A 17,068-nucleotide genomic window follows, 5' to 3' on the forward strand; every position below is an offset into this window, starting at 1 on the left:
TACGCTTATGAGGAGCGGCCCCGGTCAGGCCTAACCTTTTTTTTGTATACCATACTGCAAACCACTTCGAACTTCGAAAGAAAGTTAACGTTTCTCTTTCAGACCTTGCGTCTATAGGACAAATGATTTAAAGGTTATCAGTTTCTGTGACGGTTAACGATGGTGTCATGTGGCCAGCACAACGACTAACCACCTTTATTTTTTTCCCAAAATGTCATGTACCTTATAAAAGCTGGGTAGATTCAGAGGCGCCGTTAAGATTCCGAAATGAAAAATCTCCACAAGGATAAGAACCTGAGACCACTTGTTCGAAAGCCAAGTGCTTTACTGTTCAGCCACGGCACTTAGGAAGAGAACTAGATAAAATTTAATGCTCTCGCAAGCCATATTCAAACAGATGACTTTTGGTTTGAGGAAGTATTGTGATGTTTGGTAGATCATAGCTTCCGATATTAATGCTAAAAATATTTGAAAATTGTCTACTTGCATAACTGTTGAAAGCCACATTTGAGTTTGTGTGATAACACAATTTCTCTTTATAATCTTGTTAGATATTTTGAGTATTTAATAAGATTGGATTCCGTCAAAAGACGTTTTCTAAGGAATGTAATATAAATGACTATTAGACTGCTGAGACTATTTTTTTAAAGCATACATTCAACACAAATAACACTATTTTTTTTAACAAACTTTTACTAACACTACTAAACTGAAATATTAAATATTTCTGTACAATTGTAAAAAAAAAAAAAGGCATCAAACAATTTTTAAAAATTCGTAAAATCAAAATAATTGTACATTACATACATACATACAGTTAATGTCTTACTTTCAGAACTTACTATCTATAGGTCAGACGATGTAAAAGTCATACGACTCTAGACGAGGGTATCACGTGTCACGGACAACACCAACCGCCTGTACTTTACCCAACTAATGTCAAATCCCAACAGATCTGAGCCCTAAAACGAAACGGAAGTTAAAAAGCCCAATTTTTGCTATAATTCGAAATACGAAATGTTATTAGTTTTAGTTGAGTAGTCGTATGAATTAATAGGTAGTCCTGCTACGAAGTCCTTAACAATTTAATAAACATTAGTCTCGTTTTTATTGGAATTAACCAGATAAATTGCTCCACAATCCAAGAAGGGCATTGTGCCACCAACAACCAAATCAAGCTAAGAGCTATAGTTTATCAATGCTTACTGTGTCTGCTTTGCATAATTTTTACAGTACTTTAAAAAAATAATAAGCCAGTCTTCACGTTTGTGGGGGTGTTACGTTAATTTTTATATTGTAACAGGAATATTTAAACTTTAACAAAACTTTCATTTCAAGTGTACACTTTTCTCATTCATAATATCATATAGTTTCAAAATCATGCAAAATAACTATTCATATATTAAACCAGCTACAATAACTGTTACATACTTTTAGACACACAATGGTGCATTTAAGCCCACGCATGCTTTCGTGCAGCTATTGATACGTTCAGAACTATATTGTTCAAAATCACTACTACTTGCCTATTATTCCAAATGGATTATTGACCATGCTTAATTATTGTTAAATTTCTGATCACCAGTATTTTCACTGCAATTTATTTTCAACTATATATTTTTATGTCAGACGAGTTATCCTTGTGATTTATATAGTGAATACTTATTTAATGGAATTGAGTTTACAGCATTTAACTTAAGTTTAAATTATATTCAGATATGTGTTGTTTCCGTGTATCTCAGTAGTGAGCTACAATAGATTTATAGACAATTCCGAATCTGCGTATGTCATATATATGTGGAGACTATTCTACTATCTCCAAAATGAATCATGGGTATTATATTTGTACTTTCGATTCCGGGTCATACTTTCCGTATTGTTCTGGGTGTAACCAAACTTTAAGGTGCCTTTTAGTTCGCGACTTCTGGGTCGCCTCTTCTTTCTTTTGTCCCTATCTAACTATTTTTACAAATGTTATATCAACTCTGTCTGTCTGGTTAAAATGTGTGTAGACGTCATTTCTACCACAAACATTCTCGGATCAAATTAAAACTTCGAACAATTATTCAAGACACTAATCAATAAAAAAAAAGTAGTCGATTAGTAAATTAATTACTGGTAATTGATATTTTGTTTGATAACAACAAGGGAAACCAACTATCCAGTATACGTAAATATGGTTAAATTTGTATGTTAATACCCCTTAAATAATTGTTAAGTCTTTTTCTACCACAAACATTCTCCTATTCAGTTGATACAATAAACAATTTCACCTAACAAAACAGTAATCAATACAAAAAGTCAAATAATTATTGGGAATTAATTGATTAATTATTTTGTTTGATATCAAATAAGGGATATAACGTGTACATTACTTATTGATATAGTTTTAAAGACGGATTTCTTCCCCTTTAGAAAAGCTTTTTTAAAGAGGATGATTTTTTTTTACATTTTGCTTGTTTTTCCTACTTTTTTTCTGAACGTTACCGTATATTGCTCTTCTATTACTAAGTTACTACATATAACGCTTAAAAATGTACACCAGAAGTTAAAAGTAAATGCGCTCTATTCAGTAGCTTGGAACTTAATATAAAATTAGAATGAGCACAGACAAACAGTCTGAATAAATTGCCCAAAAAGTACATATTTTATTTTTGCCCAATTACGCCTCGTGTTTAACTTCTTTGAAAAATATGTTTTATTTTATCAAGCCTAACTCAGGTCCTGTTCAATGGTGTGAAAAATCGTATCATATATCTGTGTAAGTATGTAGAATCGGTCTTTTTTTTTGTATTCAAATGGACGCAATAAAATGATAACATGCGATGTAAATAATTATGGTATGGTAATCTTCTAAAGTAGAAACAGTGATTGTTAGGTATTCGACTTTCTCTTTCCTCTGTTAAAGCTCTTTTGTATTTTCATTTGCTCTTCTTAGTGCTAATAGACCCAAATGATGTTAAAGTTTAATCATTACTAAATAGAAATGAAATTCATATCAAATGCTATACATATTTATCAGATACTTTATGTATATATAATAAAAGAACAGTATGACTCCTTTTACATGGGATCAGTATAACAATAACTACAAATCTTTTATAAATCCATAAATAAGGCGATGAATTTTCATTAATTTTAATAACACATACGTAGCACGAGTTTAAGTGCGAAATTGCGGCTCAATATGATAATGAAAAGCTAAAAAAAAAATGTTGGTGAGTTAATTTTAGATATTTAAAATAAAGATTTTTGAGATTGGATTTTTAAAGTGATTTACTCCATGTTTTGAAAAGTGTTTATGATTAATAAGCCCACTGTTAACCAATGGCAGATCACAATTAAAAGTCGATATATAAATACATTTATATCACCATCTTGCTTCCAAGTAAAAATCAATGTCACTGTTTCCATACGAAGAATTAATGAGTTTTTACTTTTTGTGAAAATACGATTGCAAAATGTGATGAACTAATATTGTAAGATAAATACGCTCCAGTTGGGTATCGTGTGTGATTGTATTCGTTTTCTTTATCACTGTAGCCCATCAATACAACAGGAGCTCCTATATTAATAAAAGGAATTTCTGGATCATAGTGATATGTACGCACATTATGTTTAGTTTTTCCCTCGAACCAAAGTCCAATACGTATCAGTTTTGTGCCATCTTCTCGATAATCAAGAGCAAAATAAATCTTGTCATGGTCTTTGTGTTGATGAAATATTTCTTGAACTTGTTCTTCCAGTCTAAAACGTTCTTCTTGTAAAACTTGTAATTTATTTATAAGAGCTTGATCACATGTCACATACTTCAATACACAGCGGCCAGTTTTCTCTGGGTCTTTATTTTCAACAGACAAATCCCGTAACTTGGTGGTCTTATTGTCTGCTGTAGAAAGTTCACACATGATTTGTTTGTGGTAGTTTTTGTTTTTCATAATGGCTGACGTTGTTGTAATGAAGATCTCAGCCCAAGTGTCGCTTGCTGATTTAGACTTGAGACACTTTGGACATGGACACACGCGAGTTTGAGAACCCTTTACAGTCTCAATACCTACACCACAATAATATTTTAAAACACTGGTCACAAGTGCACTACCTATGTTCCTAGAGTTTGTAGAAAAAGAGTTTTTCTTTAAATGTATACGACATGTCAGCTGTGCCAAAAGTTCAAGTAGATTTAGAAATTCAATATCGCTATAACGAATCGGCACATCTGAAACGTGTGTCCATTTCTTCTGTCGTTCGTCAGACTCTGAATAAAAACAAAGTTACATAATAAAGTATTCCAGGACATTCAAATAATAGAAAAGTAACGAAATAATAAATTGCACTTTGTATGAATAGTGACTCCTATATCACTTCTCTTAATTCTACCAACCTCTGTTGATGAATACTATATTTCTTCTACTCTATTTAAACGCTAAGATAATGATATTTATATACAGCGATGCATACAAAATATCATATTCAAAGTTTTTACATTTCGGTCGACTTCATTGTATTATTATTATTTCATTTTTTTGCAATCTTTAAGTTTCTTTAGTACATATTTTTCGTATGTCTTTTTATTTATCGCTTATGTCAATGTTAAAGATAGTGTTTATTTTTTTTTAGACTATATCACATTTAGAATATTTATAAAATTAAGTCATTAGAAATTATGTAGTGCTTTTATTTTGAAAATACATTTTATTCTTTTCTGCAGTAAAATATTGTCTATACATTATTTCTGAAATATCAATTTTTATGCATTTTATCTGATAAGATTTTTTTTTTTGGGGGGGGGGAGGGTCGCTTATTTTTATTTCTTTTATATCTATTTTTTGCCACTTTTTTTGCACTTATGTTTAAGAGCAGCTAATGGACTAGACGTATAGTGGTTATACCAGGAAATTACATTTTGCATTACAAACAATTGGCGAGTAGTCGTTGAACCTTTTTTGTTGTTGTTGTTGGATTAGCGTGTGTGACGGCAGACTTTCAGGTGAAGGATTTTTTTCCCAGTTATCAAACGTTTCTATAAAAATATGCTATCACTTACTTCTTGTGTTTTCTTCTTGAAATTTCTCATTCGACTCACGATTCCAACGTATCAAAGATTGTAACTCCTCTCCCTGTTGGAAATGAAATATGAAATATTTTTGGTCTTATGGTATAAAAAGTGTATTGATAAAGGTTTTTAGCAAATGACCTGAATCTCTATACAAAAAATGTATCTCTCCTTAGCTTAGCTCATTTCTATACAAAACAAAATTTATAATATTGTGTGTAACTTAATCTTTTGATTGATTCATATGTTGTCATCGACAATGAATAAGTGTGCAGTTTCAATTTGATCCGAAATGAGAAATGGAACAATATTAATCATGTACAAGACAGACACAGAGACAGCCGGGATGAGTTAATCTAGACATTTCATATCATAGAAAAAAATCTGCTTTACAAGATGACATTATTAACTTTGGTGATAACCAACTTTGATAAATTTCAAGAAAAACTAAAATCTACTTAGATCTAGCTGTAAATGCATTCCAACGATTTGTTTCTACTGAGTACAGTGTAACAAAGTGAGACCTAAAAGAAAGAAAAATTTCTATTAATACAGCTCGCACTATTTATATATTTATATAGGGACTTACAAACCTTCCTAAAGGGAATTAGTTCTGTTTGACAATAAAAGTAAATGTAATTATTACCCCTTTTTGTCACATAGGACTACGGTATGGAAATGTTATCACACAGATGACAAAGAACAAGAAATGAATTAGATCTTAATATTTAGTAATGTTTGAAACTAAATGTTTTATTTTTTACATTATACTTAATATACTTTTTTATCATATACTTACAAAATCATCTTGGGTGTTTTTACTGCAGAATAAAATGCGTTAATTAATATTAATTTATGATTCATTTAGCTGCATTTCTGAGATATTACATTCAATAAGGAACAACAGAGTTGTTTAGCTTTGAGACAGGTGGGAGACAGGGGTGCATCTTATCTCCCTTCCTTTTCCTCCTAGCCATCGACTACATAATGAGGAGAGCAATGAACCAGACTGCCTTTGGTATTCCAAGGAGTGAACAAAGGGGAATGACTGACTTGGACTTGACTGATGACGTTGCACTACTCGAGGCTACAAATAAATGTATACAAGAAATGACGGAGAGCCTAGACAGAGAGGCACCCAAATTGGCTTACGCATAAACTTGGATAAGACTAAAATTATGCGAAAGGGTGTCCCCGTCAGACTTGACGAGTGAAAACTTGAAGAGTTGGACAAGTTCACGTACCTCGGCATCATCATAACCATGATGTAGCGAGCTGAATAGGAAAGACAGGGGACATTTTCCAAAGGCTGCAGCCTATTTGAACAAACTTAGCCATTCTCTTCTCATTACAATCGTCATTCCAACTGCAACATATGCATGAAAGACATCGAAGTCATCTGTCAAAATTGAGAAAATACTAAATGTGGCTCATCAAAAATGGCTGAGACAGAGTCAGTTACACAGACCGAGTCTCAAACAAGAAAATAATATGTCGAACTGGGAGTCGAACACTTAGTGAGGTTGTGACAGAGTGTCGCATGACGTTGCGGGGCATATTCTCCGACAAAATGAACTACGCATACCAAGAGTTGCGATGACATGGAAGCCTATACGAGGAAAGCGCAAACAGGGACGTCCTCGTATTACTTGGTGCCACACCTTCATGGAGGACCTCAGAACAGTGGACACCATGTAGGAGGAAGTTTCAGACATTGCCAAAGACAGATCTTTATGGAGACAGCTTGCCGCCCAATGCGCCGAACGGCGTGGGAGGACCTAATTGTAAGTCTTCTTACTACGAGAAAAAGGTGTTGTAACGGCTAGGAAAAGGAATTTTTGAAGCAGGAAATGCCGGAATACTCTTTGCCTCGGGGATACACCCATAATCAGACCCATTCCCGACTTGAGCGGAAACCTACCGCTTCTTCATTTCTATTTCCAGGAAAAACTTTTTAAAACACTTAAAAATTATCTATTCAACAAAATTTCTGAAAAAAAAAAACAACGTACTCGTTTTAATGAAATTAAATTACGTAAGTTTGATTTCTATTCAGAGTGTTTAATTAATATAAATAAAAAATATAACATAAATATTGTGACTAATTTTTTTTTTCCTTTTAATTCATTCTTTAAAAAAACAAGTCACGGACCTCGCTTTGTTTTGGTCTCTCTTTTAGATAAAACGTCATACTTATTGGAAATAATTTTTACCTGTTAAAGACAAACACCGTATGCTCTATCTTTTTTCTGTACATGTGAAGTCAGAGAAAATAAAATATGTGTTTAATCAATTCAATGATAAGTTATATTTCATAGCTAAACAGATAAACACTGAAAGCACACTCCTCGTCCCATATGCTAGGACAAATTTGTACAAATATTCCTTCTTCCCTAGTGCTATTAGAGCATGGAATGGGTTGCCTAAGCCAGCCAGGAAAACCAGTGACTTGGCAGAATTTAAGTCATTGGTTAATATGCATGACTACATGCACGACGCGTAAGACGAAATTATCTTCTTTTTTGAAGTAACGTCTGTATAAGATAAGATATTCAAAGTGAGCATGCACACATCAGAGGGTTTTTGTTAAAGTCTTTTCGATGACAGGTTTTGAGCCTCCCAACCCCCTCACATGGAGTTTAAGATCATGATGATTCTGTTCTAGTCAGTTAAATGCATACTTTAAAAGTTCTAGAATACTTCGGTCCTATTTAAATAAATTTTGAAGCTATAAAATATTATTAATTTTTAAGTACATTATTAAAGCGTTACCATTCCAATGGACCTCATTCACCAATCGTTAACAAACAACATTTAGTCACGTGATCTTATTGATAAACAACGGAAAAACTGTCACGTGACAACCATCATGAATTAAACAAGAGATCGTAAATTATATAGAAGAGATAGAGCACCACGTGGCTAAATGTTACGGTTGGTGAATGAGGTCCATTACATTAGCCTTGCAAGAAATGGAACGAAAAATATATGAAACATTTATAGAAATAAGCCCAAAACTGGGGACCCACACCAATCCATTTCTCATTGCATTTACTCAAAAAGCTTCCTTCGATTTCCCAATACTTTCTTACACTAACATGAGACGGTGAATTGCCTTAGACGTAAAGAAGAGATGGAAAGAAAAGAACAGTGTTCTAGCCTTCAATAATAGCACTAAATTCTCAGACAAAAAAAAGTAAATACTAAATACTCAGACAAAAAAAAAGTAAATACTAAATACTCAGACAAAAAAAAAAGTAAATACTAAATACTCAGACAAAAAAAAAGTAAATACTAAACACTCAGACAAAAAAAAACAATAAATAGGCTACTAAATTCTCAGACAAAAAAAACCCAATAAATACTAAATTCTCATACAAAAAAAAAGTAAATACTAAATTCTCAGACAAAAAAAAAGTAAATACTAAATTCTCAGACAAAAAAAAGTAAATACTAAATACTCAGACAAAAAAAAGTAAATACTAAATACTCAGACAAAAAAAAAGTAAATACTAAATACTCAGACAAAAAAAAAGTAAATACTAAATACTCAGACAAAAAAAAAGTAAATACTAAATACTCAGACAAAAAAAAAGTAAATACTAAATACTCATACAAAAAAAAAGTAAATACTAAATACTCAGACAAAAAAAAAGTAAATACTAAATACTCAGACAAAAAAAAAACAATAAATACTAAATACTCAGAGACACGTGGTAAAAATAAAATGCAAATATTTCTAAACATTGTAGGAAAAAAAATTACCTTGATGAAAAGAACAACAAAAATAAAGCCATTGATATTGAAAGAACAGTTGTTGTTAACAATGTCTTCTCTAATGAAGTTAAGTCAAAGTTAAAAGGCTTAATAATAGGCTTTGTGGTTTCTGTAATAAAACAATGGAAATATCTAAGACGTGTACACTATGCAAGCACGTAATTCTTTTGTTGCGTTTTTTAGCAGCCCCCTATAGTGGAATAGCCGCTATTAGTTTTGTGTGGTCTGTCTGTCCGCCCGTCCGTTTAGATCTCGTAAACTAGAAAGCTGTCAATCCTTAGGCAGCTTGCAGAACTCAGTGCTACACCTTTTCTTAAGAAACATCAGTGGTGGTAAGACAGGTTTACAGATATATTTTTTCGATCATCACTAAACCCAGGCATTCATTTCATTTTTGTGAGATGATTCATAGTTGTTTCTCGTAAGGGAGGCTTTAGCATTGTAAAACTAATATAAAACTCTTTTTTTTTTCAGGGAAATAAAGATGTCTTAGTTATTCTCATCTCATTAGTCCTAGCAAAAGTACATGAAACCAAATCCCTCCACTATGCCCGGACAGCAACTTTTCTAATCAGAATAGTAGTAGAGAAAACATTCTAATATTTTACGGTTTTCTGTACCATGAAGGATGAATTTTCGAAGTAAAGCAAAGTGAAAAAAAACGAAACTGTGCGTAATACATTGTTTATTAAACTAAGTTGTCAGAGATGTTAAACCTATACCAATAGTACTTTCGTAGTCTATTATCTTTTATTCGTTTTAAACATATCTCCAATCTTTAAAATAGCGACTATACCTATCTAGACTTTTGTGAAAGTACCAAAGCATAATCAGCTTTTTAAAAAAAAAAATACACATGAAGTTCAGCTACTACTTCATTATCAAACTTAATTGAAATAATATATTTTTTACCCATACGTTATACTTTTTTATCTATTAAATAGCTTACCTGTATTGATTAAAAATGAAATGTTTCTTGGAATATCACAAATGGTGTATTTCAGATCAAAGTATGTTTTGCTGTCAAAGTTGCCTTCATAGACGACAACTTGTTTCTCTGTCTTTAATATAGTTTGAGTCTCTGAGTTGGTCAGCTGTAATTTACAATGTAGTCTAAATTTTTCAAGACACTTTGAAAATATCCGAACTTGCGTGTCATTGATAGTAACATTGCTTTGTGTGGAGTTGACAACTTGATCATTTACATACACTTCTACCGAGTCTGTTTCAGAGCCTGAAAAAAAAAACATGACACTGACACTGACTGACATAAAGTATCAACTTTTGTGTTAGTCTGAAGTTGTTTTGTTTTTTAAATAATTGTAACATTTCTCTGTACTGTTTAAAATATAGTGATTTATATTGTTACCGCATATTTTGGAAAACTTGGCGAATCTCACTCTTTAATTTGTCTATAGTTAACATAGACGATTATAATGACACGGATACGCGCATGGCGCAATTATATTTTGAAAGACCATCTGTTACTGTTATATATACGATAAGGATTCTAATAAAATTCTTGTTTATATTGATTAATCTTAATATATTAAACAGATTAGTTTACTTTATGCTTCAAGTATAAATTAAATGACAATATATTTGACTTAGAAGATTGTGTTTACTAATATAAGTAATGACAAGTCAATGACCAAACAATTTAAAATTATGCATTGATCATTAAAGATTATACTTATATCATGGATTTTCTTACCATATACTATTGGCAGTTGCCTTATTTCACTATAGAAAGATGTTTCTCTGTAAACCAATTCTGCTCGTAAATCTGCCTCGCTATTTTCTTTATAGGCAGTTATATTTCCTAACACTTGAAATACTTTAGGGTCATTAGTTTTATGACAGCTGCAATAGTTATTAGAGTATTTGTAGCAATCCTCTGGTACTTTTAAAAAACAAAGCTGAAAAAAAAAGATTTAAAATTTGCACGTAACCGTAATAAAAATATATTGTATATAAGTTATTACTAATTAACTTGGAGTGTTATACAACACACTATAATTTTTTTTTTCAAGTAAAATCAGTAAACAAAAGTAAACGTGAGCCTACATTCTTAACAAACGACTACACAAACACTCTTACTAATCCAAAACTCAGCTCAGATTTTCTTTTGATTTCAAAGTAGACATCTGAAGGTGTCTTTATATTTCCGTTTAGATCCACTTTGCCGTACATGACAATTCTGTCCATCTCTTCCACAAGACTCATCTTACAGTTCTTTGTTTCATTGTAGGGAAAGAGTTGTATTCTTTGACTGAACACAACTGTTCAAGATACAACAGAAAAAAAAACTTTAATTAATTATTTACGCTAGAATAATCTTGTTGAATATCTATACTAAATATTTCAATGAACACATACCTTTCAAAAGACAAAGAGAGATAAAAATGAGATTAAGACAAGGAAACTGCTGAGACTTTATGCACATCCCCATTTGAAAATCTATACATCACTTTCTGTGAGATAAAACATTCACCTTGGAAATACTTCGTCCATTACTCTCTGTTTTGCCTGTAGAAATTATGAAATAAATATTTTTATTAACTTGTCTGCTGATATGTATTCTATATTTTGTACATACTCTATGTTCTGGTTAATAGGACCACTTTTAGGATGAAGTTATTGGAATTGTAATTCCCACATGACAATATTTTGGTTCTTTGGGAATCAATCCGAATAGATGACTGGTCTGATAAATTGGATTTGAATGTACAATAAAATAAAAAAAATCTAAAAAAAGCAACAATCAAAGCTTATAAGAAGCGTAGTGATGTAGTTGAATAGTATCAATTAGTTTAAAACAATCATGTATTTAAATATGTAATAGATCTAGACCAATAATAATAAATCTATTCGATTTCCAATATTTTTATAAATTCTTTTTGTATAGTGCATTTTCATGCTCCTAGCTTTCTCAGCTATCACTTGTCTGGACCATGGGAAAGGGAGGGGGGGGGGAGAGGGGTATCAGCGTAAATATTACCGTGATTTTTTTTTTTAAATGCATTAATTTTTTAAAAAGTTGAACCGCCTGGATTCACTCTAGAGGTCTCTAGCCTCAAGTTGTGCCAGAGAGGTGCTTATGTAAATAGAAGGTTTTATAGTAATTTTGAGTTATTCAAACTTTCAAAGCAAAGTATAAAGGGGAACAGTTCAATTTATTCACCACTTTAGTCGACCAATTTCTATCCCTTGTTCGATATCAAACAAATAATCAATTACCAATATTGAATTAACTGATTGGTTTTTACCTTTACCTTTACCTATCCCTTAGTCTGTTGGATCTTTGGGGTACCAAGCAAGACTCGTCGACCGTCTTTCTCCATTCCTCCCTGTCTTTTGCCTTGTTTATTTTAATGTATTCGTGTGTAAAAGAAATAAGTGTGCAAAATTTCAGCTTGATCCGAGATTGTTTGTTGGAGAAATAACGTGTACCAGACAGACAGTAAGTTGATGTATGCTTAAAAAAACAAACGTTTAAAAAATTGATTGGTTCTCACGAAACAAAAACGTAATTAACATTATAGATTAAATTTTAACTTGCCAAAGTTTCTGCACTTATATTATACATCATTTTCTGTTTTACAGTGACTTTCAATTTAACGTATAATGACAACATTTAATAATAGAATAAATAATGTAAATAATTATCGACCTTGTTTTGTCACAGCACAACAGTACAAATACTAAACCATAATGTTAATTGTGTTTTTGTTTCGTAAGAACTCTTCAATTTTTTAAACGTTTGCTTTTTAATGCATACATCAACTTACTGTCTGTCTGAAAAATACCTCCAACACCAGAGAATCGTTTCCATGTTTTTATTGATTTTAAGAAAGCTTTCGATCGAGTTTGCCGTGGGTCACTATGGTTGACAATGGAAAAGTACAACATAAATAAAAACATGATAAAAGCTATCCAGAACCTTTACAAGAATGCCACCAGTGCGGTGTACTTCAACAATAATATTGGGGACTGGTTCAAAACCACAGTTGGAGTAAGACAAGGCTGCCTACTTTCACCAACACTTTTCAATATCTTCCTTGAAAGGATAATGGAAGATACCCTCGAGGGCTATGAAGGTACTGTTAGCATTGGAGGAAATAGAATTACTAACTCGCGCTTCGCGGATGACATTGACGGCCTAGAAGGGACAGAAGAGAACTAGCTGACTTGGTGATGCGCATTGACAAGACTTCCGCAGTATGTGGTATGCAAATAATTGATGAAACAAAAACAACAAATTGTGACCAATAGCCAAAAGGGCTTTAAAAAATGCATCAGTATTGGAGGGGAAAAGCGGACTAGTGTCAGTAGTTTCAAATACCTCAGATCTATTGTCTGAGATGAGGGAACGAGACCTGAACTACTGGCCCGAATTGCACAGTTCACAGCAGCCCTTGCAAAATTTAAAGTAATATGGAAAGAAAAATGCTTAGCCCTCTGAACCAAAATTAGACTGATGCGCTCCCTAGTTTGTATATGCTTGTGAGTCTTGGACGCTGACTGCAGAGCGAGAGATGATGATTCTAGCAATGGGATTGAGATGCTACACAAGGATCCTAGGTTTCACATTTTAAGACCGTATCATGAAGAAAGAGATTAGAGTTATTACAGCAATTGGACCCCATGATGACCTGCTAAATATCGTAAACAAAACGCATTATAAAATACTATGGCCTTCGGGGCTCACAAAGAACAGTACTAGGGAAAAGAAGAAGAGGCAGAGAGAGAAAGCCATGGGAAGACAACATAAAAGAATTGACGGGCCTGCCTTGAAATAGGTTATTACTAAAGCAAAGGATAGAGCAGGATAGAGAAATACGGTCGACGAATCTTGCATGGTGCCCCAACGGTCCAACAAACTAAGGAATAGGTAAAGGTAAAACAATTAACATAAGTCATTTTTCATATACATCTCTATGACGTCGTATACAAAAATACCTAAAACAAAATAATCTGAAAAATTAGATTTTCTCAGACACAAAGATAAAGGCACATTCCTCATCCCATATGCTAGGACAAATTTGTACAAATACTCCTTCTTCCCTAGTGCTATTAGAGCATGGAATGGGTTGCCTGAGCTAGCCAGGAAAACCAGTGACTTGGCAGAATTTAAGTCTTTGGTTAATATGCATGACTGAATGCATGACGCGTAGGACGTAATCATCTTCTTTTTTGAAGTAACGTCTAAATTTTATAAGATAAGATAAAAATTATTATCTTCTTAAGAGTTTGTTGATTTAATAATAGTGTTGAGAAACAAAACGAGCTTAAATTAATTAAAGTTGTCTTGAAGAACAATCAAACAATTCAAAATGCGATAAATGTCAATATATAGGTTTCATATAGTACATTGTAGTAGATTGGTTTATATTTAATATTTAGCATAATGAAGTCATTTCTAACAAAACTGTCTTCTTATGCTTACTTTTTAAGTTGTTGATTGGCTTTCCATTTCAAAATTTTTGAACATTTTATTCACGTTTAATAACAGACTTCATAGTCACGTTTCCTCAAACCTTGAGAAATAAAACAAAACCGCTGTCCGCATTGTTTTTAAAAGCCTTGAATCTTTTCTTGAAAAAGTGCATTGTGTTTAACATAATGCTCGATTTCCCGTAATTACTATTTTCTTGAAACAAAAGCATGGACTTGTAGGTAGCACTTTTCTTCAACCAATTGTTCTATTCAGGTTCAATAGTCTTTATGATGTTAAAAGATTGTAACCTGGGTGGGTGGACACAATTCTCGAAAATGGCAGTTAATTAATATTTTTTAGGAAAAAAAACAATTACTAGCTACTTTGCTACATTGTGAAGAAAACTCTGTTTGACCGTTATAATTTTACAAAGTATATTAAAAATTAATTTGATTTATTATTATTAGTCTAGAATAGTCTAGATCTGTTACAAATTTAATTATATGACTGATCGAAACTAATTGATACACTGAAACTTCATATACGTTTTTTTTTAAACTTTCTTTTTTTCTTTTTTTATTTTTCAGAGGTTAAATTGATTTAATTATATATATGTATATATATATTGTTATGGCATGATTAGGATTTAGTTATTTGTTTCGAGAATAGGGAGAAAGTTTTACTTAGTGACGATGACGTAATATAACTTTAAAAAAAAAGAACGCTCTAGGAGACGATATAAACAAGACGCTTTTCTTATCACAGTAGAAATAAGAAGAATTATATAGACGGCTAGTAATAGAGGACATTCGACGGTTCCCGCATTGAGTATTAAACGTGTTTGTTGTTCAACACTAGAGTCGACTCTCTTTATCGAATGTTGGCCTTTCGTCGGTGTTCATGTTCCAGCTTAGAGTTCGGTGTTACCTCCGTTTGAGTTTGTTTATATTTCAAGTACTCATCACCGCGGAAGCGCTTAACATCTGGCGACCCCGACTTTTGTTTAAGTTATTTAAAGTTTAGTTATTGAAAATATTGTTATAACTCTGCAATGCGCACCGCCATTTAAGCTAGAAGGTGCGCACTGTGATAAACTAGGCTGAGAAGGATGTCAACATTAGGAAGAAGAGAGAACGATTTCCGCCCAAGTTGATAGCCGAAATGAAAAGACTGTGCCTAAGAAAGATGTGATCAAGACATGTTGTTCTACATGTATTTGTGATGTCCTTTAAATAAACATCTATGTCTCGTTGAGTTGCCTCACTTCAGTTATTACAATATAGAACGCCAACATCAGTTCAGTTGTCCTAGCTGTTTGAAACTAAAAGTTAACTAACAACTATTAAGAAATGAGGGGGGGGGGCGAAAACAATGGTTATCAAGTCATGTCTGAATATTATTAAAATTACATATTTACCTCTCATGGGAATTGGAGGCGCATATTTCTGTCAAAAAGAGGAGTTATGGAGTGTGTATGTGTGTTTTTCCTAGGCGAGCGTGAGAAAAGTTTATGTGATTGATTATTGGTTATGCCAAAGACTGACCACTGTCTCGTGTTTATTATGTTTGTTTGCCTTGAAAAACTTGAGGAGATAAACTTGGGACATATGCGGATACGGAGGTGTTTTAATAAAAGTTCAAGCACTTTAATAAATGATGAACTCACAAAGTGCTGATATGTTTTTCTAGAGTTTTAATTATTTTTAACTTGAAACAATAAATGTATGTACAAACGATATATAAAGCAGATACATGATTCAGTATAAATGATCAATGAAATGAGTTAAAACTAGCGACTTCTGAGTCTAGCTTTCTAGCACTCTTTCTCTCTTCCCAAGCTTGCACTATATCTTTTATATCTTTTATATCTTCCCTTAGAAAAAAGAACCATGACATCTCAATACCGTGTTGTTGTTTTTTTTTAGTTTAACTTATGTTAATTTTATTTCCCTACTGTAACCTAGAACTAAGTTTAAATCGGCGTCTTTCTGGCATTTAAGCGTGGGTATGCGTGACCTAATTTGAGATAGGTACACTGTCCTCATTTTGTGAACAATGAGGTGTCACCAGGGACGTGATAATCAGCAACAAGGGAATGGAAACGGCGACAATTATTTTATTTTCATTGCTGTTATTAATCCATGTCTGATAATTAGTAAAATTATATTATTATTTAATGTTTTAAAAATTAAAATATATTAAATAAGAGACGTCGTTTCATTTTCTAACAAGACCTTGTCAAATGTAGACGGTTTGCGCGAGAGACGGATGCAACAATATGGGTCAAAACCTTTTTGAAGAAACCATTCCAAAACGTCTCTGTTAGTGTGTTTCTTCGGATTTACACTTCATTATATTGACGACTTTTGTGTAGAAAAATAAGGTCGCTACAGGGATGTAATTAAAAAACTTTCTGACCTCACTTCATCACTCCTAGAGATCCCCATCTTCTAGTGAGAGATCCAACGAAAATTGTGTCATATAGGGGTCGCACCCTGAAATAAGTATTATAAGTATTAATTGAAGAAAAATATTCAGCATTGAGTTGCTTATTTTATCCTAGTGTTGTGTTGAATACATTTGTAGGCACCTTCGAATCGTGTATGTCAGATGATTGTGCACATCTCTCCAAAATACAATCGTGATAATCACTATCAAAGTTTATGGAGTCTTGAAAAGTTTAACCGTCAATGGCTTTTGTATTTCGATTTTGCATTGCATGTTCCATGTTGATTGTTTTAGGAATAAATAAATAAGACGACATTACAGGTACAAAATGACTCGAAGACAAGCCTTAT

The 17,068-nt window shown here is 32.5% G+C and overlaps 1 protein-coding gene across 4 annotated transcripts; it reads right to left on the minus strand.

The window, feature by feature from the left end:
• Positions 1–772: 772 nt before the first annotated feature.
• Positions 773–16,752, minus strand: LOC106068505 (uncharacterized). 4 transcript variants are annotated; one of them, XM_056011473.1, is made up of 11 exons: positions 14,280–14,384; positions 12,106–12,308; positions 11,210–11,359; positions 10,931–11,112; positions 10,545–10,749; positions 9,780–10,064; positions 8,819–8,939; positions 7,267–7,302; positions 5,853–5,874; positions 5,045–5,117; positions 773–4,255 (listed from the first exon to the last, which is right to left on the minus strand). In XM_056011473.1, exons 3-11 carry the CDS (start codon positions 11,280–11,282, stop codon positions 3,423–3,425), a joined length of 1,830 nt encoding a protein of 609 aa, XP_055867448.1. In that variant the 5' UTR covers positions 11,283–11,359; positions 12,106–12,308; positions 14,280–14,384; the 3' UTR covers positions 773–3,422. The 4 variants fall into 4 exon arrangements, with proteins under 4 accessions (XP_055867448.1, XP_055867447.1, XP_055867449.1 ...); XM_056011472.1 differs by having other exon boundaries at positions 12,100–12,308; XM_056011474.1 differs by lacking the exons at positions 12,106–12,308; positions 14,280–14,384 and adding an exon at positions 16,689–16,752.
• Between the last annotated feature and the right edge of the window lie 316 nt (positions 16,753–17,068).

Source organism: Biomphalaria glabrata, chromosome 14 (genome assembly GCF_947242115.1).
Source record: "Biomphalaria glabrata chromosome 14, xgBioGlab47.1, whole genome shotgun sequence".
Taxonomy (NCBI): Eukaryota; Metazoa; Mollusca; class Gastropoda; family Planorbidae; genus Biomphalaria; species Biomphalaria glabrata.